This window comes from Melopsittacus undulatus, chromosome 1 (assembly GCF_012275295.1).
Source record: "Melopsittacus undulatus isolate bMelUnd1 chromosome 1, bMelUnd1.mat.Z, whole genome shotgun sequence".
Classification (NCBI taxonomy): Eukaryota; Metazoa; Chordata; class Aves; order Psittaciformes; family Psittaculidae; genus Melopsittacus; species Melopsittacus undulatus.
Window position 1 is genome coordinate 97,010,571 of NC_047527.1, and position 22,847 is coordinate 97,033,417.

At 49.8% G+C, this 22,847-nt stretch overlaps 1 protein-coding gene across 2 annotated transcripts in view; it reads right to left on the reverse strand.

Annotated features, from left to right (window-relative positions):
- AGAP3 (ArfGAP with GTPase domain, ankyrin repeat and PH domain 3) overlaps nucleotides 1-22,847 on the reverse strand; it is a 135,948-nt gene that overhangs the window by 14,769 nt on the left and 98,332 nt on the right. For both annotated transcript variants that reach the window (XM_034066423.1, XM_034066419.1), the window contains exons 12-13: nucleotides 6,840-7,013; nucleotides 2,158-2,319 (exon numbers count right to left, since the gene is read on the reverse strand). In XM_034066423.1, coding sequence (XP_033922314.1) covers nucleotides 2,158-2,319; nucleotides 6,840-7,013 — 336 coding nt within the window. The remainder of the gene's footprint in view (nucleotides 1-2,157; nucleotides 2,320-6,839; nucleotides 7,014-22,847) is intronic.

Genomic DNA, 22,847 nt, shown 5'->3' on the forward strand with positions numbered 1-22,847 from the left:
ACTTCAGCACCTGACAGGGCTCTAAATTAACTGTACCCACCTGAGACAGGGCCTCGATATCACTGCAGAGAGCACAAGACCTCTGCCCAGGACAGCACCATGGTCAAGGACCAGGGTAAGGAATAACAGAAAATACGCTGATGCTGTTATACACATCACATGGTACCACATCGTCGCTGTGTGCAGCCTTGGTCACTCCACCTTCCAGGGATACTGCCAAACAGGGCAGGACAGCAAGAGTGAGCATGTGCCTGAAAAAACTCCCTACGAAAAGACAGAAAAACTGAGTGGCTCAAGGATTAGTGGACTGGGCATCCAAAGAGGAGTGTGCCGCTTATCTGGCCTGCCCACCTGGATACAGGAAGCAGTGAATTCTGTCATTGCCAGGGGCTGGATACCACATGGCTTATGGAAAAGTAACTAATTTAATTTTAAGACTCTGTGCAGTAGTTAGGCCCCATTACTACTTCATAAAAGTGTTCCCACGTTTAATTGCCTTTTCCACTAAGAAATTGTATTCAATTTTGTGTAACTAGAGATCCCAGCCTCTGCGCCTCCTCACACCCCCATCAGCTATGCTCACCAGCCTTGCAGGACCAGACCCTATCCCTAACCCTAACCCAGACTCTGTAAGCACTGAAAACATCAGTTCTTCACTTCTCAGTCTCCATTCTGGTAAACTGAATACCTTAACATCCACCTCATTAATACAGTCATCAGACCCAAGTCAGTTTTGGGACCTTCTTTACAACTATTTCCAGTATTCCCACACTCTCTTGGAGTATTATTTACAGGATGGGACACAGTACTTTAGCATGTGCTTTCTTAGCCTCACATGTAGATGCAAAGTCTTGCTACTCTTTAGTATCCTACTTTTCAGACACATAAATACTTCTCTCTTTGTCAAAGCACTGGACTGAGAACTGCAAACTGAGAGCTGACATGAGGAAGAGCAGTAGTGTATCTGAAGAGTCAACATATACCCATAGTGAAGAATACATCAGGTTTTTAACAAATACAGATAATACTTCCATGTTTTCCATGAGATTCCAATGATGCTCAAGATACATGAAAAAACCACCGCAAAGGGGAAGTCTTTCCCAAACTCAGTGGTTTTCATATGAAGATAACTACGACAGAAAAGTCTGAACAACAGAACTGCTGAGCTCCTGCGCAGATCATCACCACAATGTTTCTAAGAGAGAGAATATATGAAGAGTTGTTCCGCCATGGGCAACCTGGGCTGCTGGTCCACAGGCTGACCTGGGATTTGGAGCACAATGCCAGGACAGCCACAACATGCTTTGTTAGGTACAGGCTAATGAATGTGCAGGCTAAAATGTTCTGGTTTGGTTTACAGCAGCATTAGTTTTGAACACTTGTACTTAGTCCCCTTCCACCTGCCTTTAGCCATCTGAATTAAACCTTTATTTTGGTTTACTATAAAAGCTCAATGAACACTGTGGGACAGGATGACCCACAGTCAAATCCTAAAGGCTGAGGATCACATCTTCCACAGAAGCTAACCACAGGTGCAGGCTTTGGAGAACGTGGTTGCCAGGTTCATCTCTACCTGAACAAATCTGCATGGCTTTTCACAGCAAAATGCACTTCCCTGTGTCTTTCAGGCTCCCTGCCAAGCTTTGGGTCCTTCTTCAGAAACCCCCGAGACACCAATATCTCCCAACAGAAAAAACATCAGTACTTCCAGCATAGGCAAAACGATGAATACATCTTCAACTGGTTTCCTGAAGCAGATAAACTTTTCCAAAAGACCATTGGATTGAGGCAGAGAGCCAGCATAGTTCTTTTAAATGATAAAAGTTTGGAAAATTTACAAGCCAGTGGAAAGACTTGTGACAGAAAGTGTTTGCACACCTTAGGCACAGCTAAGCCCACCTTAACTATATGGTGTGCTCTCACATCTGCTAATACAGTTAGTAATTATTATTACCACTAATAGTATGTGCAGTCAAGGGCATGATGGCAGTGCTGCTTCTGCTGCAGGTGAGAAATGAAGGTGATCAAGAGGGGCTGGTTGCTCCTTTCTGATAAGCAAAGCCAGGTTGGATGAGGAACGCTCCAAGCCCCCAGTCCCTGATGAGCCCTGGCAGGACTCCTGGGAGCCCAGTGCTCCAGGCAGAAGACCTTTCCTACCTTCTGCTGCGGTGCTGGGGCCATCAGGCCGAGTTGTCCCTGTACTCTTTTTCCTGCGATGCTTCTTCCTGTTGGCATGCGGTGATGGAGGCGGCTCCAGCTTCGGGCTGGCAGCACTGGAAATGTTTGGGCTGGAGCTGAGAGAATCAGCAGTACCGTTAGCTGGGAACAAAGACAGAAAAAGTAATGTACAGCAGGACAGTGACAGTCTAGTCTCTCTACAGACAACCAAGTGTCGTGGAGGCAATCCCGGTCCTCTGCCTGGCTCAAAATGCACAGCCCCATGAAACAGAACAATACCATGCTCAGCCCCATTACATAGGGCAGCTCCTACACACACTCCAGCTCAGCGCTGGCAGGCGCCTAGGACAGGGTCAGGCTGGACAAGCTCTGGGATTGTGATCATCCCAGAGTCACCAGGGATGATCACACAGAGACAGCGCTGGCATCTACATAGCCAGGACAAGCATAGTGGCATCACTGGGGGCAGCCTGACATGCCAACCTGTCAGCGCACGTCCCTGTGCGTACTGCTCAGTCACAGTGTCCTCACAGGGTGATGCATGCATTTTTGGAAAGGACAGTCAAAGAAGGTGCTCTTGGTCCCCCCAGGCACGGATCCAGGTCCCAGGATCTGCAGTGCCACTGCAGAAGCATCATATCCCCCCCTGGCATCACTCTGCCAGACGAGGTGACTGGGGTTGCCACACTTAGGAACCTAAGCATGATGGTCTCAATAGGCTTCCGATACGGAGCTGAAGAAGCTGCATCCCCAGCAGCAACGCACCAAATTTATCCTCAATCATACTGTTCCTTACAATTAATAGCAGAATTAGAAACAATCAGGGAGCTGCCTAATTACTGTCAATTAGAGTGCGCTAATCAAGCTCCGATCACACACACACACGCTGCCGCTGCACTCACCATTAAATGTCAAATTTCATTAGAGACCAGCAACAAAATCAAAAGCCTGACATTCAATTTCAGCAGCACACACAGCGCAGGCTTCCAATCAGCATAAAAATGCAGACTCCGGGGAAGGCAACGAGGCGCAGGAGCCCTCGCTGCACTGTTAACCCTCTCCTAAATACACTCCTGCCTCTCCAGTGTCCATCCGCCCACAGGGCATGTATGGTGGCTCTGCTCCCAGCCTGCTTCTGTCCTGGGCAGCTCGCTGTCCTCTGTGCAACAGCCCAGTGTCTCCCATCAAGTCCTAACCTTCAATTTCCATGTTTCGTGGCACCTGAAATTAAGAAAGCAATCACGGCATCTAACAAGGGCAGCACCCTCCAGCAGCGGGGACTGCCTGTGAGATGGTAAGTCCTTCTCCCGCTCCAGCCTAGCCTCTGCTCTCCCGTTCAGCCCAGTTCAGTCAAGCCTGGCTCACTGGGGCTTGGTCTGTCTCTGTGTGGCAAGGTATACATCCATCAGTGGGATGGAGAGGCAGCAGCCAGAAGCTGCCCCACACAGAGGTCTGGCATACAGTCCGTGTCCCCCTCGCAAGTCTAGGAGAGAATGCAGTACCAGAGCTCTTCTATCTCTGGTTTCTAATACATTTGACACACACTAGTAAGGTGTTTCTGCTGCTATTTTTCCACAGGGAAATAGCTCACCCTTGACAATTAAGAGAGATAAACCTAATAAAATCAGACTCCAGTTTTATAAATATAAATTACTGACACTGTTCAACAGGACTAGGCTTAGAGCAGGTGTGAGGCACCTTCATCTCCCAGCCTGGATGTCGCAGGGGACCTGAACTTTCTCTTCTGAGGCTACACGTGCTGAATCCACCCAGCCTACCTCTACTGCCCACCTGCTCACCAGGATGGCCCCCGGGCCAAACCACGCACTGCTGGCATCCTGCCCCCTCCAGGCTCAGCTGAGGGTTTGTGCATTTCTGCAGCTCCCACCAACGCGCTGTCAGGCTGCGATGAGCATCATGCCTCCTGCTCCACAGACTACTCACATCCCTGCTCTTCTTACTGCCCAGCAGATAAAGCCACAGAGCTGGGGTCCTCCAAGGCTGACAGCAGGATGGGGATGGGACTGCAGTGGGGCAGGAGCAGAATGTGAAACACGCTCTCTCTACAAGACCTTGTATCGCTTGCTCTCCCTCTTTCCCCAGCAGGACAGTGAGCTCCTCTGATCCACACAAGGACTTCCAGGTCCTCATCTCACCACGGGAATCCTTCTGCAGGCACTGCCTGGTTCCTCTGGTGAGGTGCAGCAGTCCTCTCATAAAGGACAAACACAAAATGTGCTGGAGCATGTCTACATGACCTATACAGTCCATCCCATCCCTCTTCCATGTGCTCTCCACGGCACAACTGGAGGAGACAGCTGTCCCTAAGAGCTGTGAGGACACCCTCTACAAGTCTGCTCTGAGTAGATAAATATTCCTCACCCTGCCTCACTGTTTAGAGCTGGAAACACAACAGAGCACTCAGACCTGGGCTGCACAGTGGGGTTCAGGTTGGGGGGTGAGGCACGCCTGCTTAGGCTCAGCTCAGCCCCACAGCAGAGTGGTGACATGCTGTTCGGCTTTGCATTCCCGCCGCATGGAAAGCACTGCCTGTTCCCCCAAAAACCCTCTCCTTCATGATGCTGTGAGCCTACTTCTTCTGCTGGCTCTGCAGGGACTCAGCTTGGAGAGCCAGCCTGGCATGTGTGCTGCCCAGGGCTGCTCCAGCTGATGGCAAAAGGAGCCCAGGGAGCTGTGTGATATCTCCCTGGAGACAACACTTTGCTCCAGGCACTATGCCTGCCCCAGCTCTTGCCTGACAGCCCCAAGCAGTTCTGTGGACAGGAGACAGATGCCAGGAGGTATGACATCACTGCTCTCCTGGCCAGCACATGGTGATGGCACAGCGAGCTGTGAGCTGGGTGACAGACTGTGAGGCTGCTCCTTGGACAGCAGGGCTGGTTGTCCCTCGTATGCCGTGGGCTCTTCCCTTCCCTGTGATGTGTCTGCAGACCACTAACACAGGGCAGCACAAAGCAGGATCAACCCACAGGGCTCAGTAACCTAAACAGTGCAGTGGGACCTGAGAGCAGGCAAGCAGCCATCAGCGATCGAGACACGCAATTAGCACTGAGCTGGTATCTCACCCCTCCAAGTCATGGAAAGAAGCAGCAGCATCTCAGCACCCATTTTGTTTCAGCCTCCAGGTTACTTTGCAGGAAAGAGGTACGTTGCTTTGGGTACAAGTGCTTTGGCCACAAGTGCAGCAGGTTCCTCCTGAAGACAAGGAGGAGACGCCAGCTTGCTCTCCTGTGACATTCAGGCCAAAACCAGGGCAAGCAAAATGCGCAGCATGGCCACACCAGGCTCCTGGGCTCTGCAGCAGGGCTGCTGGGAGGAGGACCATACCTGCCACTGATGGTTCCTGGGGCGGGAGGCCATCCAGGCAGAGAGCTGCTGTCCAGAGGGCTGTACCACAAAATTCACCTGTGCAAAGGCAAGGTGTGACTGCAGCACTGCCTACCTGCTCGCTGGCATGAGGGGGTGCAGACCCCATTGCTGTGTGCACAGGGGCACGCTGCATGCACGGCTCCCATGGGCAGGGTGAGGGGCTGCCTGCAGTGGAAAGGGTGTGGGGGACCAGACCCGAGCATCCCAGCAGATGTGCCCGTGTCCAAAGCGGTTCCCCCCTCCTTGCACCCCACTTCCTCCGGCACTGGAGGAGTGGAGGCTGCCCTGCTGCACCCTGTGTCCGAGGCGAGGAGGGGGGCTGCCGGCACATTAATGCTCAGAGCTGCACCCTTCCGCTCCCATCGCCTGCGCTGCCCCATCAGCAGTAACAGTCTGATTAATTCGCTTCCAGCAGGGAGCTGATGGGGCCAATGATGGAGCCGCTGCATCAGGCGCGCTGAAATTGATAGTTTTTCACAGTTACAAATGAGGAGCCTCCTCAGCTGCAAATGGCGCCCGCACAGTCGGACTCCGGTAATGATCATAAAGAGGCTCTCTTTAAACTGCGAAAGCCCCTGGGACCGAGCGGGGGGGCGGCTGCTGCGCTAATGAGAACTACAAGGGGCGAGCAGGCATGGAAATGGCTCCTCCACTCTTGATGTGCATTTAACTGCTTTTTTAGTGCGGCGGCAGAGCCAGGAACGAAGGAGTGATGAATGCAGCACAAAAGCATTTATTTTCCAATTCGGCAAAGTGGCTACGTTGGGAAATGTATGAATTATTTTAATTCACTCAACTGTCCTGAAACATCACAGAGAGCGAGTGAGCGTGGGGGGAGGGGGCGGGCCGCGCTCAGTGTGTGCTCCAGAGCCAGGAATTACTCCTATTCGTTCAACTGCCCCAAAATCTGGGAGCTGGGGGTGCTGACGAGGAACAGCGATGGGGGAAAGCAATGGTTACCTCTCGCATGGTGAGCTGAGTGGGGCAGAAGGATAAGACAGGCCAGAGCAGTATTGCTGCAGAGCAGCATCCCTTGGCTGGAGGGAGGCTCTGTTACTGCGCCCATGGGAGAGCTTCTCCCCCCAGTTTGGATACTGCCAGCTGATCCTCACGAAGGTGGACAGTCCCAGCAAGGTCCCAAAGCCTGTGTCTGACACCCGTGAGCAAACTGGGTTCACAGACACAAGGCAGAGCTCAGGGCTGCCCCATCACCAAAACAAAACTCCCCAGGCTGTGCCACTGAGGGGAGCAGCGTCGGAAGCACTACTTACAGGGGTTGGGGCAGCTGCCAGGGATGGCCACGGCTTCATTCCACTGGTCTGCACTGGAGACAGAGTAGGAGCGCTGGTGCATGCCGTCCGGCTTCGAGCTGAAACCCACCAGATTGATGCCGCTGATGGAGCGCTCTGAGTGCAGGGAGGTGCTGCTGGTCGAGTGGGGAGCACCTGCAAGAGAGGCACACATTAAGCATGAACTAACTGACCTCTGGAGCATGGTGGAAGAAGGACAAGCTGTCTTGTACATGATGAGACATGGCCCTGCATAAGGACAGGCTCTGGTTCTCCTCTCCCAGGGGATGCCAGCACATCACCCCCTCAAAGATGCTGAGAAAAAAGCACGACCCGGCACACAGCGCTCCTCAGAGGGACAACCAGCTCAGTGGATTTTAGTACAGCACCCTAGGATGCACAGCTAGGCACCCTGGCACACAGCTTCCACCTCCAGCCAGATTTTGCCAATGGAGTTTGTGCTCTGCTCACCATTTTCTCTACAGCCTCAGGCACCTGGACAAACACAAAACCACCCCATCTCACCTCATCCTCACTCCTTAACTCCTTGTGTGTCTTTAGCAAGAAACGCAACCACGCTGGAGGCACTACGAGCCAATAGAAAATCACACGGAGGATGACAACCAGGGCAAGAGAGGTCTGTAAGGTGGGGACTACAGGTGGAAACGCTTCTTCACACTAGCTGGAAACCTCTGGAGCTGAGGCCAGGAGCTTGAATCCCCAAGAAAAAGAGTGTTCTGGGGACTAGAGACTGTCACAGAAGACAAGATCTCTCAGTGATTCAAAATGGGTCAAGTGTTTCTAGATTACAAGAATATCCAAAATTTCCAGAATAGTAAATAGAGCGATTCTGACAGGGAGCAAAAATCTTGTAGTTCAAGGCTGCAGGCAATCCATTAAGGAGGATGATGATATCCTAGAGGGATTACCCTACACCTTCCCTTAGGGCATTCAGTCCAGCCATGGTAGAGGGAATGCTCTGGGAGCGTGGGGGTAAGCAAAGGGTCTCTTTCCCTACTCTGGAGCTTCTTCCCTCCCCCACCTCAGGTGCAGATGCTGAGCTGGGACTCTCACAGCAGCTCCTGTGGCCACGGAAGAGGGCAGGATCCACTGAACAGCTCCAGCCACAGCGTGCCGGGCTGATGAGACACAGACCCACAGCCGGACCCATCTGCTTGCTCCAGCCCTGCCAGAGCCAACCACCCAGTCACCACACAAGGAGCTGGGCTAAGGAAAACCAAGCAACTTGTTTCATGGGACTGCCATGTAAGTGGGACCTTTCACAGAAGCAGGCTGGAGAGCAGATGGACACTGGCAGGAGCAGGCCCCCAGCTGATCTGCTACAGCCAGGACAGCTCAGCTGACTGCATCTTCACTGGGGTAAGAGGAGGCTCATTTTGCTCTCACAGAGTCCCAGCATGGCTGGGGCTGGAAGGGAGGTGTGGAGGTCACCCTGTCCAACCCCTGCTCAAGCACGGCCACATGGACCCAGTTGCCACAACTGTGTCTGGACAGTGTTTCAGTTTCTCCAACAAAGCAGATTGCACAACCTTGTTGGGCAACCCATTCTAGTGCTCAGCCACCCTTCACTAAGAGTAGAGCCCCATAAAATCCCATGTGGAGCCCCAGAATCTGTACATAAAGGTAAGTTTCTGTGCCTGCTGTTTCCATGAAAACCTAAGAAGTGTGATTCGAGTGTCACTGGTGCCTGAGTGCTACCTGAGGCTGCAGAGTGCCTGAAATGTCTGCTCAAGAAGCCCAAATCCCCCCTACAAAAGGTGGATCCAAGGTGTGTGCTGAACGAAGGGGTGATTTGGGCAATCATCCCTATACCACGCATGCCTGCCATCCACGAGCACTTCCCATTCAATGCCAGCATGGCAGGTGCCTCCCACCCTCCTCTTCATGTACCCACCCTGGACCAAAAACCCTTTCATAGAATCACAGAATCCCTTCTCCGTTGCACTGTGCTGAGACTCTGTCAGCCCTGCCTGCAGATCCTGCCTGCCCTGGCAGTGTCAACACAGAGCTTGCAGGGCTGTTGGTGCCCTGCACCTCCAAGCTGCTGGGGCCCCTGCCCGTGGGGCAGGAGCAGAAGAGGCGCTGGCTTGCCTGCCTCCAGCCTGGCTGCTGCATGTTCCCCCTCCCTCTCCTTGTTCAGCGCCACAGAAACACGTGTAAAACCATGACACTGACTTTGCCTCTAATTAGCCCTTAATTTACAAGACACACTCGGAAGGGTAATTAGCTGGCGCTCCGCTCCTGACTGCTGCATCCATCTCCTCTTGCCTCCTCATGGGAGGGAGCCTGCTGCCACTGGAGCAGGGACAACACAGTTCTCCCGGGGCTGGGAAGATATGGGTCCTGGAGATCATGCTGCTGGGACAAGACAGGATGGGATGGGATGGGCCGTAAGCCAGGCTGCATACACAGCACATGTCTATCACCACAGCTATGCAGGAGATGGAGGCAAATAGCAGGAGTGCAGAGTTCCTGCAAGAAGCAAAGGGGAAAGCCCTGATGAGCCCCCGGGAGCCCAGATTTGCCCCTGCACCTCCATGCCAGCCATACTGGGCACATGCCCTTCCATTGCTCCTCCAAGGAGCAGTGTGAGCTGCCACAAAGTGCCCCAGCCCTCACCAGGGGCAGGGATGTGCAACCTGCCAAGGCACCCTCCAAACCTGCCCCCAGCAACAACCTCCTTGGTTTTGTGGCATGTACAGGAGGTGAGGCTGGGCAGCAGGAACTGCTGGTGGCAGAAAAGGAAGGCTGCTGTGGTCAGGCTTATAAAGCAGTAACCCCAGCACCTCCAGAGCCTGCCCTGCGACCCTGCCCAGCTTTGGCAGTGGCTGCTGCAGAAGCACAGCCTGTGGGGGCCACAGCTGTGATGTGACCTGAGCCAGGCCTGCAAGATACCCAGTGTGTGCAGAAAAAGACGTCCTTGGGAAAGCCGAGGATGTGCTTGGAGCCCACTCTGACCACCCAACCCTGCACCAGCATCCAGCACGAGCATCCCAAACCTGACGCCTGCCTTGCTAGCAGTGCATGCCATGAAGAAGTGGTACCAGTCTGAATCTCTCATGTTGTAATTAAACAGTACTGCTAAGACTTCCAGAACAGCTTCTATCAGCCTCTGCAGTGTCTCCATGGGCTCCCTGCATTTCACACCAGATGCCTGGAATCACTCAACGGCACAGCAATGTCCTCAAAGCCCAGCCACTCCCTCATCTTAGGGATCTGCAAGGTGGTCCCAACAAGGCTGGAGCCCTCAGGAACTGTGCCCCTTGCTGGACATGCTCCCTTCATATTAGGCAAGCAAAGTGAAAGGTGAATTAAAAGGCTACATGTAAAATACTGCTTTTCTGAGCTAAAGCCTCCAGGAACTGAACTCTCCCTGAATCTGCCTACAGTCCTGCAGGCAAAGCTCTCCCAGTCACTATTTCCTCAAAATCCCCCTAAAAGAGATTCATGTCACCATGTTAGTGTGTCCCCATCAGCAGGCAAAGTTTAGCGATGCCTTTTTAAGTAAAGCCTAAGTGATGACATAGCAGTAAATGGGAAATGACCTAAAACCAGAATGTCATTTTGAAAAGTGAGCTAACAAAACCACAATGATATTTATCTAGCACAAAATACAAATGACAATGACAGGACAAGGGGCAATGGATGTAAACTGGAGCATAGGAGGTTCCACGTTAACATCAGGAAGAACTTCTTTACTGTAAGAGTGACAGAGCACTGGAACAGGTTGCCCAGGGGGGTTGTGGAGTCTCCTACGTTGGAGATATTCAAGGCCCGCTGGACAAGTTCCTGTGTGATGTACTCTAGGTTACCCTGCTCTTGCAGGGGGGTTGGACCAGATGATCTTTTGAGGTCCCTTCCAACCCTCGGGATTCTGGGATTCTGTAATACAGGTACCCTGGAACTAATGGGCCTGATTCAGAAAATCCTGGGAATGCACATACTGCTTTCCATGGGATCTGGATTGCACCCCAATGACAATAACATCTCCACTAGACTGGGGCTTCTAACCGTAACCACCAGAGGAGGAGGAATGCTACAAGTATTGCCTTTTCACAGCATTACTGAAACACACCACCAAGGAGGCTGGAAAGCCACAGGGGAACCCCCATGTACTACATGTACTACTACAGAATCCCCCATCTGTACTACACAGGATCCCCCATGCACTACACAAATCTGGTGTGATACCTCTCCTAGAGCTTCATGCACAACCTACCACCCTGAAAGAAATTAATTTAAGGTGGAATGGGTACAGAAAACAAAGGTGACATCCCATTCCTGCTAATCCTGCTAGCCCATGTGCCCATGTCCTACAGCTGGCAGTCCTGAATCCCTGCAGACTGCCAGCAGTAGCAGCACAAAGTGTATGGACATGCTAAGTCAGTCGCGTATTATCTTAACATGAGCAATACAGAAATACCTACATTCCTGACAAGTTCACTGAGGAAAGGACTTGTTCCTTCTCTTCCTTGAACACACAATAACCTGACCAGCACTGAAGAAACCAAGTGACACATCAGCTCTTACCACCAGCATCCAACACCCACTCTGAGCAAGCTCCTGGTGAAGCCACATGTGTCCTTGATGCACATGTCCTGAGTGCCGAGTGCCTGCACTCGGACATGGATACGGAAGAGAGACTTTCTTCTTCCTGGATATGGAAGACAGACTGCTTCAGTGGCACAGATGGATGCTCTCTGTGCACTGACAGCCAAAAGACATACCAGTGATTACGGTCCTGGACTAATCTCTGCTGTGTTTGATGCTGTCAGCCCAGGAATACTGCAATTTCAACATGAGAAAGGGCACTGGCTCCAAAAGGCTCATCCTCCTTTGGACAATGGACACAGCAGTTTGCAACACAATAAAAATCCCCTGCGTTTCACAGCCAAGGTTGGGTCTTTTCTCTAAAGTGTCAGGTCTTGCTCTGGTGCTGAACAGAGCTGCTGCCACCTCACTAGAGACTGCTAGCCATATGGCATGAGATGGTGATGGAGGTAACCCCAGGATGGGGTGAGAACACCCTGGCATGAAGCAAACCCTATTTCCTCTTGTCCTGCAGCCAGCCAGTAGCACGCTGCAGATTAATGCTATTCACTATCTGCCAAACTACATCCCAAAGAGTCATCAGTTACCACTACCCATTAACCAAAACTTCAAGGTACATGTTGCCAACCAATCATCATTAACTCCAAAGTCAGAGTTACTGCAAGTCACCTTAGTGTACTCTGCTGGTGTTGGCAGCCAGAGCATGTCTCAAAGCCTCCCTGAAAGCCGCATGTGTGGGGCAGCCGTGGCTGCTCTGGACCCCAGCACACTGCTCCTGGGCTGCACAGCATGGGCTGGATGGGTACCCACCTCCAGCTGGTGGGAAACTCCTCTGTTCCAAGGAACCAACTGGTTCTTGAGGGGAGGTGAGAGCCAGTGAGCCTGGTTAAGCTGACTGCCTGTGAAATCCCCGCTGGTAAAGACATAATTCACCCCTCTCCATCAATGGGTGGTCAGCTGCCATGTATGCAGGAATGCAGCTGCCCTGGGAGTACCCCACCGCTGCCTTTCCCAGAGCTGCCCTCACTCCCAGAGCAGGTCTAGAGCCAGAGAGTCTGTCAGGTTGGTCTTCTGAATGAAACACTGCATTCTGCTTTGATGGACATAGTTGGTTTCTTCCTCTTCGACAATTCCCAACAGTACAGAGGCCAAAAAATGTAGGTTAGCTCTTACCAACCAAAAGCAGCAGAATGCAGACACGTCATGTGAAAGACATCAACTTTCAAGTTCTCCTTGGGATATGTTGACAATACCGACCACCTAAAAAGCCCCACAAGCATGGCAGGACATGTTCTGGGATGACAGATGTCCTTCCCAGCTCTGCCAACAGCAAACGTCTGCGTGAAATCATGGATCCAAACCACAGGCGACTGAGGTTTCCCAGCCCTGTTTCTTAGCAAGGCCATGAGGATCTGCCAGCTTGCACACAGTGGGAGCCTTTGCCTTTCACTGGGCCTCACAGATGCTCTGACACAGGGGAATCTTCCTCCTTTCTTAGCACTGCATTTGGAGAGCACGTTTTTGGACATATGCACATGGCAAGTGACTATATAACACCCTGGCTCCTACCAAAGCTAATCTGTGGTGGGTACAAACCACCAAGAGAAACAGCTCTGTGAAGTCCAGACATCTCCAGGAGGACTGAAAATGAAGCTGCCTGCAGCAGGATGGGAAGGGCTGATCATGACATGGTTAACATTTTGTACTTCCATCTCCCAACCAAAACTCAGGGGCACAGGAGATAAGGCAGGACATCTCAAGCTGACACACCAGACTCACCTCTCATTTAGATGGTGGCTGACTCCACATACTGAGTTAGCAGGACCCCAGCAAACCAGAGAAGCCTGTGAACAGGAGATGGCTGACCCCTAATTCCTCAGGCACCAAGAGCATGCTGTCATCTCAGGAACCCCAGGCAGCCAGAGATGCTCAGTCCTCCTGAGCCTGAGCTATGCCTGACCCACACACCCATGCAGAGTCCACCATGGAGCACATCATGCCCACTCACCCTGCAGCTCCACTGCAAAGGAAGGGTGGCTGGAGTTCTGTGGGGAAGGGGAATATCCGCCAGGAGAGCAGGTGACAGCACATCTGGACACAGAGTCAAAGCGGCCAGAAGGACCCCCTGGTTGTCTGATCTTTTTTGTACAGCCTAAAATTATAGCATAGGTCTTCCACTAATTTACATCTGTTTGAACCACAACGTCCCTTTTAGAAAATCTTCTAATCTTGATTAGAATATTGTCAGTGACAGAGAAATCACAGCAACTCCTGATAAGTAGTTCCAGTGGTTAATTACTCTCACCGTTAGAATTTGCACCTTATTTCTAGTCTGAATTGTCTTGCTTCTGCTACCCCTCACTGGATCTCAGTGTATTTTTATCTGATAAAGAGTTCTCTATTACCAATTTTTTTGTTCCTATATAGGCACTTGCAGATGGTGTTGAAATAATCTCTCACCCTTTCCTCTGTTATGCTAAACAAATTGAGCTCCTTGAATCTTTCAGTACAAGGTGCATTTTGCAAGCATTTCACTATTTTCACGGCTATTCTCTGAGTCCTCTTCAGACTCTCAGTTTCATCTTCATATGGGGGACACATAAAATCCATGAACCTCAGCCCTCCAGAAGTCCTCTCCATCCCAAAACTGACAGTCACCATCAAAATGTCAGAAAGACCTTGACCACATCTTCTAGAATTCCTGAATTAAGTTATTCAGACTTGCTGATTCAAACACGTCTAAATCTCCTACCTGCTGTTTAATATGCTTCCTAATTACAGTTGGAATATGAAGAATTCATCATTCTGTGATAAGATGCATCATCTTACCTCTTCCCAGACAACAAACAGAAGTGTTCACTGAACACTTATCTTCTTTTTTTCTTTATTAACCATTCCACTATTTCCATACTGTAATGAACAAATGCTCGGTTTAGGATTCATTAGTTCCTAATAAACTTGGGAAAAAATACACTTTTAACTGCCTTTAACTCTGCTGGCTACCTTTTCTGTATCCCCTTGTGCAACCATGTTAATGCAGGCTCCTAAAACTAGCCAAGAGGGGGAAAGGTCAGCTGGGAAATGAGCTTCAGATACTAAATCCATCACTTTTATTTCTATGTTATGTCGAGTCTTCATGGAACATGTAAAAGTTGATTAGGAATTTAGTAAGATACATGAACAGTGATTATTCTCATGATTCACAGGCAGAAAATGCTGTGGACAAGGCAGCCACTTCAGCAGAAGCTCACCAAGTACAGGGCACAAGACTAGTATGTAGTTAAGATACATTGAGTGGTGGTGAATGAGACCCTGCTGCATTTCCACACTGCACTGCTGAGATCAGAACAGAACAAAGCACCAGGGAAGACACAGGAGCTGCTTTGAGCTCAACATCTGGATCTGTATTGAAAGAGGAACAGAGATGCAGGATTTGTCTTTCTTTCAAGTGAAACAGCTCTGAGAGAGAAGAAAAGAGAGGGTTCCCTCTAGGAGAAAGGCAGCAGAGATGACCAACTGCGAAGTCCACAAACTACGAAGCTTCCAGATGTGGCATCTTTCTATCAGCTGAGGCACTGATGTCCCTATGGCGAACTCTGGTGGGTGTACCCAGCAGCTGTGTTGTCCTGGCATTCTTATCTCATTGGTGACTTCATTTTCAAGTTCTTAACAGCATAATTTGCTAAATATATTTAACTTCTTCCCTGAATGTGACTGGTGCTAATGATGGTCTGGGGAAGCTGGGCAGGCACAAGGTGCACGACTGCTCCACAAGCAATGAACACAGAGAAAGCGGTGAAACAAACCCTTTGTGCAGCTGTAACCAGAGCAAGTCTGGGAACGTCAGGAGCTGGAATGCTTCCCACAAAGCCAAAAGGGTCACTTTGAGGGCTGCTCATAATTAATCACTCATGGCGGATGTTAGTCTGTGGAGCTCTGGCAAAGGGCTAAATGGCAGAGAGAGCCTCTACCCGTGGTTCCAGCTGGCCATGTAGGACCACACTGGTGTTATGAACTACCTACCTACTGCAGCTCCCAACTGCTGCTCAATACTTATCGATTACTTTATTTGTTGCTGTTATTTTTATTGCTTTCTATATACATACAGATACGCAGATATACAAAATACATCAGCACAATACAGCTGGCTCCCCTCCACTTTTGTTCCTGTGCATTCTTCACTATCTGGATAGAGAAAAAGCGAACAGCTCATGTCTCCTCTTAACCCAGATTAATACATTTTTAAGAAGTGCAACCTTCCTTTTGATTTCAACTTTCTGGTATTCAGCGAGATGCTCCTTAAAAACTCCTAATTATGCTTTGCTTCTGGTTTTTTTTTAAGTTCTTTCTCCCAAATGATCTGGTGCATAATTGCTTTCAGCTTTGTTAAATTGGCTTGGATATATATTTTTGCGTGCGTGTGTCTGTGCATGTGTGTGCTTAATACTCTCTATTTCTGATTTGAATTTTATTCTGCCTGAACACCAGTACAATGAAGTCAAGGTTACTTTTGCCTAAGCCACTACTAAAGTTCAGTTCTGTGATTCATTCTCATCTGCTTCAGATGAGGTACCTACGGCACTCTCCATGCGGTTGCAGTGCTGCTTTGAACCAGCCGGATTCAGGAAGTCTGAAGAAGCCTTAGTGCCACTTGGCTAAGTCCTTCAGTGACTATCACCACAATACCATAATTTACTCTCCAACATGTTACAATGAAACACTTCTGAAACTGTTTCTGAGACTCATAAACCAAAGTGCTAGGAATGAGCAGTAGGGTGCGGATAAAGGAAAGGGTCCTTGTTCTGTATCTCACTCCTGGTCTGTTAATACGGCCAGAGGTGTCACTTAAGAGTCTCTGCAGAAACCTGAAATCACAAGCTGCAGAAAATGTACAAGTTATACTGCCTAAAATACAAACCAGAGAAGACAATGTGCTGCTGAAGAGTCCAGAAGAGATCACCAAGGTGGCACTGGCAGACAGGTTGCCGAAGAAAGCTGTGAATACTCCATCCCTTGTCAGTGTTCAAGGCCAGGTTGGACAGCACCCTGGGCAATGTGGTCTAGTGTGAGGGGGGAGAAACTAGATGATCTTCAGGTCCTTTCCAACTCAAACCATTCTTTGGTTCTGTGACAGATAGCACCAATACAAATTACCATTTGCATTTACAGCCAGAAACAGGAAGCTGAGTCTGATACAAAACTGCAGGAAGGAATGAAACAGACCCAGAACTTTCTGGGTTTGCTGCACAAGTGTGGGCCTGGACAAGTATTGCAGTGACTGATGAAAACCCAGCATTTGCACACAGAATCACAGAATCCCGAGGGTTGGAAGGGACCTCAAAAGATCATCTGGTCCAACCCCCCTGCAAGAGCAGGGTAACCTAGAGTACATCACACAGGAACTTGTCCAGGTGGGCCTTGAATATCTCCAATGTAGGAGACTCCACAACCCCCCTGGGCAACCTGTTCCAGTGCTCTGTCACTCTTACAGTAAAGAAGTTCTTCCTGATGTTAACGTGGAATCTCCTATGCTCCAGTTTACACCCATTGCCCCTTGTCCTATCACTGGATATCACTGAAAAAAGCCTAGCTCCATCATCCTGACACCCACCCTTTACATATTTGTAAACACTGATGAGGTCATCCCTCAGTCTCCTCTTCTCCAAGCTAAAGAGACCCAGCTCCCTCAGCCTCTCCTCATAAGGGAGGTGTTCCACTCCCTTAATCATCTTTGTGGCTCTGTGCTGTACTCTTTCAAGCAATTCCCTGTCCTTCTTGAACTGAGGGGCCCAGAACTGGACACAATATTCCAGATGCAGCCTCACCAAGGCAGAGTAGAGGGGGAGGAGAACCTCTCTTGCCCTACTAACTGCACCCTTTCTAATGCACCCTAGGATGCCATTTGCCTTCTTGGCCACAAGGGCACATTGCTGGCTCATGGTCATCCTCCTATCCACCAGGACCCCCAGGTCCCTTTCCCCTTCACTCCTTTCCACCAGGTCAACCCCCAACCTGTACTGGTACATGGGGTTGTTCTTCCCCAGATGCAAGACTCTACACTTGCCCTTGCTGAATTCCATCAAGTTTCCCCCTGCCCAACTCTCCAGCCTGTCCAGGTCTCGCTGAATGGCAACACAGCCTTCTGGTGTGTCAGCCACTCCTCCCAGTTTAGTGTCATCAGTGAACTTGCTGAGGGTACACTCAGTTCCCTCATCCAGGTCATTGATGAAAATATTAAAGAGCACTGGTCCCAGCACCGACCCCTGAGGGACTCCACTAGTCACAGACCTCCAGCTAGATTCTGTGCCATTGACCACAACTCTCTGCCTTCTTCCTTTCAACCAGTTCTTGATCCACCTCACTACCTGATCATCAAGCCCACACTTCCTTAGCTTATCTATAAGAATGCTGTGGGAGACAGTCTCAAATGCCTTACTGAAATCAAGAAAAAACACATCTACTGCTCTACCATCATCCCTCCACCTAGTCACATCCTCATAGAAGGCTATAAGGTTGGTCAAACATGACTTCCCCTTCATAAAACCATGTTGGCTGTTCTTAATAACCCCCTCATCCTTGATATGCCTAGAGATGGAGTAAAGAATAAGTTGTTCCATCACCTTTCCAGGGATGGAGGTAAGGCTGACTGGTCTATAATTACCCGGGTCCTCCTTCTTGCCTTTCTTATAGACTGGTATGACATTTGCCATCTTCCAATCCTCAGGCACCTCTCCCGTTTCCCACGATTTAGCACACAGCTCACAAACGGTAGCAACTGAAAAGCCCATCCAACTTATGCTAGAATTGTATTATATTGTCTTACCTAACTTCTGTTTCTACAGCTATTCACTCATAGCATGTTTCATACAGCCCTACTTGCTTTGCCCACAAAGACTGCCTGACACACACAGCAACACAACCACCCAGTGTGCAACAATACCAAGAGACCATGGATGAGCCAGGGGCTCTCCACAGGACCCCAGGGGGGGACAGAGCAAGCTCATAACAGAGTGACTCTATTCCTTGCCTGGTAGCAACGAGCTTTTATACTTTCCTCTGGGGCACCTGACTGTCCAGAAACAGACTGAAGACCCCAGCCACCGACCCCATGCCCCTGTAGTGTAGAGGAGAGGGCAGGAAGGTGGACTCAAACCAGGAGTGGCAGCCTGCACTTAAGAAGGGATGGGCTGGCAGGAAGACTGGGTGACAGCATAATGGCCACGAGTTTGTTGCCTGTAACAAGTTGTTTCCCTGCCTTTCTCTTGCAGCATAAGCATGGTCTGCATGTAAGCGAAAGCACAGTTTTTTGGAAAAGGTCCTCAGTCCACCATAGGAGAACACCAGCTATGCTGTCACCCCAGTCTGCCTTGGCAATGTGGGGCAAGTTATTTACACTGAAATTTTCACAGGTGGCTACTAATTACACCCTCTTCATTTTTCCAGGTGCCCTGTGCAAGACACCCAGAGCCAGATGTTCAGAAATACAGGATGCTTATAACTACAACTGCAGCCCATGGGTCTGGCTTGCTGCCCCTGTGCGATGAAGCTGCATGCCCATCTGGCTTCTCTCAGCACTTCCATTGTCCCTGCCCTGAGCTCTGATCATCACAGCATTCTCTCTGCCCTGCTCTTTTCTCCTCTCTGTTCCTCTCCTCCTCACTTTCTCTGAGGCCTTTTTTCCCTGTTCAGCCTGCAATGCACAGCTCCTTTAGTGTTCTAGCAAGTAATAAGTATATCAAGTCCCAGTAATTATCTCTAATTAGGGTTAGTGATTATGCTGTTGGGTCGGAGAAAATCAATCTCTGGTTTCCCATCAGGGAGGGCAGAGAGAGTTGTGATGGGGAGGGGAGGAAGCACTGGCAGCTCCCTCCCATGCTCCAATTGCTCCCTGCCTGTGCTGCCAACAGCGCTGCCGGTTCCAAGGACCAGGACCTCCATGTGGGGAGATGAGTGCGAGTGTGATGGTGCCTATGGCACAGCCTTGCTCCTTCACTGGTCTGGATAAGGGGGTGGACAGCCCACCCCAGGGATGCAGAGCAAAGCCAGGGCTGTTACAGCACTGCTGGGCTCAGCATGGCTGGATGCTCTCACCACAACTCATGGCCACTTCCACAGAACAGGGCTGCACCTACATGTGCTTCTCATAGGGACACTGGGACTCACACCCTGTGTCTAGAGCCAGGAGGCAGTGGGGGTGCTGGAGCTGCAGAGGCTGGGCTCCCCAGAAGGGCAGTGTGGAGCATGGACCTAAGAAGGTCCTACATCTCCATCAGGCAATGGAGCAGAGACCTGAGAAGGTCCTACATCTCTGCCAGCCAATGGCAGCCCACCTAAGCCACGCTCTGTCATCTGAGAGAAGCTCAAGGTCACAGGTTCAAGCTGTACCCCAGCACACTTACCCTGCATACTCCTGGAGAACATGACTGCTGACCATACGTGAGTCACACCATGGTCATGGTCTAAAGTGTGACAGGTAGAAGGATTGGATATGCTGGAATATGCTGTGGATGAGAGTGAAAACCAAAGAGGAATAGCCAGGATAGTCTGTCACACACCAGAGAAACTGCCTTTTGAGAAAACTCACAATAAAAGCATGTCCATAATACCCAAAGTACAAATCTAGTGAGCTCAGTGCTCACAGCTCCCAAGCAGCAAGGCCCTGGGTGTGGACATACAAAGCAGAAGGATGGGTGAGCAGCTCTCTAAAAGATGGGAAAAAATAGAATAGGTTCTGGACAGAAAACTCTGGCAACTGGCAGGTCAAAAGGGAGAATGATTTCTCCCTCTTGGCCTGCCAGATTTCTGGCAAAGCAAGCCAGCAAGAAGAAGAGCAGGTCTGAAGCAAGAGGTGCTGCCCTTCCCATGCTTGTACAGAACCCTGGTCACTTGGCAGGAGCCAAAACTTCATTTTCATGGCTGGGCAATGGCTCCTAGGAATGGTGTGAGCAGGCAGCTCTTCTCCCAGGCACAATTCCTAGCTCAGTGACTCCATAGAGGAGACATGCTCTGACAAGGGGAGCATGAGGCCCTTCTGGAAACCAAACAATAGATGAAGCTACTTAACAGTTGGGCCATCAGCTTTGCAAACATCTGCAGAGTCACCAGTAAAGCTGGAGAATGACACAACAGGTTTTCTGTATGACTGAACAGGCTACCAGTACTTTCACATAATAGCTCAAATACAGAGAAAATGGTCTTTGGATGTAATGGGGACAGGCTCTGGAGGAATGTGGACTGGTGGGCAAGGAGCTGCTATGGACCATGCACGGACTGAACTGAATCCAAGTTACTTCTTGCTGCTCTGCCTCACAGATACCCCCACATCCCTTCTGCCCTGGCTGGTGCAAACACAGTCCAGTTTGCACAACTTAGTAACAACTATGCATATCCAGACAGAGTCCAGAAGATCTCAGCTGGGCAGCTCAGTGTGCCTTTCCACTTTGCAACCAACACATCAGCAGTTCCAGCTGATGGGCGACAGCATGCCCAATTCTGACCTGCAGCACTCCCATACACCTTTGCCGCTCCAGAGAAACCTCAAAACACCTCAGTGTTTCTGATTTCACCCCTAGGAGAAAGCATTTCCTTCCTCCCACAAGAGCAGACTCATTCTGGAAAAATCATTCCACTGCCTACCTACAGGCTAGAGTGACTCAGCTGGCCATCTAAAAGGAGACAAAACTGTGGTAAAACCTAAGGATGCAACATTTTGCAATACTGTAAATACCACTGTCACCATGTCCCAATAACACACTGTGACAGCCCCTCTCTGATGGAGACAGACTGAGAGAGCTGGGCATGCAGAAGGCTCCAGGGAGACCTTAAAGCCGCTTCCAGTGCCTAAAGGGGCCACAGGAAAGCTGGAAAGGGTCTTTTCACAACGGTAGGTAGGGACAGGACAAGGGGGAATGGCTTTAAACTGACAGAGGGGAGATTGAGATGGGATCTGAGGAAGAAGTTCTTCCCTGTGAGGGTGATGAGGCCCTGGCACAGGGTGCCCAGAGAAGCTGTGGCTGCCCCATCCCTGGCAGTGTTCAAGGCCAGGTTGAATGGGGCTTGGAGCAACCTGGTCTAGTGGAAGGTGTCCCTGCCCGTGGCAGGGGGTTGGAACTGGATGGGCTTTAAGGTTCCTTCTGACACAAACCAGCCTGTGGTCCTATGATTTGCTGCCCACGTGAAGGACAGCGGGCTGGAGATGAACTGGCAGACTGGGCAGACAAGTATCTGAGGATAACACAGATGATAATGAGGAGTGATGTGGTTTGTTATATTTGAGATCTCCAAAAGATCTCTTGCAGGATCAAGGTGCCCAAAAGAACAATGTAGAAGGCAGCAGGAAAAGCAGGGGCAGCCCAAGGCTAAGAAGCTGAGTATTTCCTCTGAGAATATGGGATCTAATCTGTACACTGCTGCAAAATTCCCAGAACTACTGTTCAAGTCACTTATACCAACACTTGTCAAAACCAGCCATATTAATAATGTGTTCCTCCTGTTCCAAGTGCCCAGGTGGAGACTCTGAGGACTGATAAACAGGAGCTCACTGCTCACAGCTACGCTTTAAAGGGCTAAAAAAGGGCTAGGTTCTTAGGGATTCTTAGGCTCTACAGACTGGGGGCACATAGTGAGCAGATGCTTTTGACAATTTTGCTTCAGCCTCTTTGCTTCAGTTTTTCTTCTATAGAAAGAAATAATAGTAGTGAGAGAACAAAATTACAATGCTTGGACATATGAAATCCATCCTAACTCTAGTATATACCTCGTAAATAAAAACCTCAAGCTGATTCAGTATATCTTGGTCCTTCAGGCTTCTGCCCACCACAAGAACTGGGCACCAAGGTTTTGCTGGAACTGTCCTGTCTCACGTCTTTCCTTCGAGTTTCTAATGCACTTCTCTCCCCCATGAAGTCCTGACAATTTCTAGCTTCTACTCAGTGTAAATCCTTGAATGCAATGGCTCTCCAACCTCACATTTGGATTCATCTTCCTACTTCAGGCAGCCAGATAAACATTCGTAAGATGTTACCATATGAATGTTATCATGAATTTATAATATTTATAATATACATATGAATTTGCAGTATTTTATACATGATTCATGATGCAAAATATTAATTACAGATAAATTTCACTAAATCTCTGATCTCTGCTTCATCTTCAGACTACAAACAACCCTTTAACATAGTATTGGGAAAAAGGAAGGTCCCAAACTGACAAACACCACAGACCCTCACCCTTTTCCTTTCAGCTTCAGCATCCCCATGTCCAAGTTTCCATCTCTTGGCTGAACAGTAACTAACGTTGAACTCTTCCAGTCAGAAGAGTAAAGTGAAAGCACTGAAAGACAAAGCAGAAGCTGCCCCTTTCCATAAGCAAGGAGACTGTGCTATAAGCACACATGGATGGAAGGAAGTGGTGTAT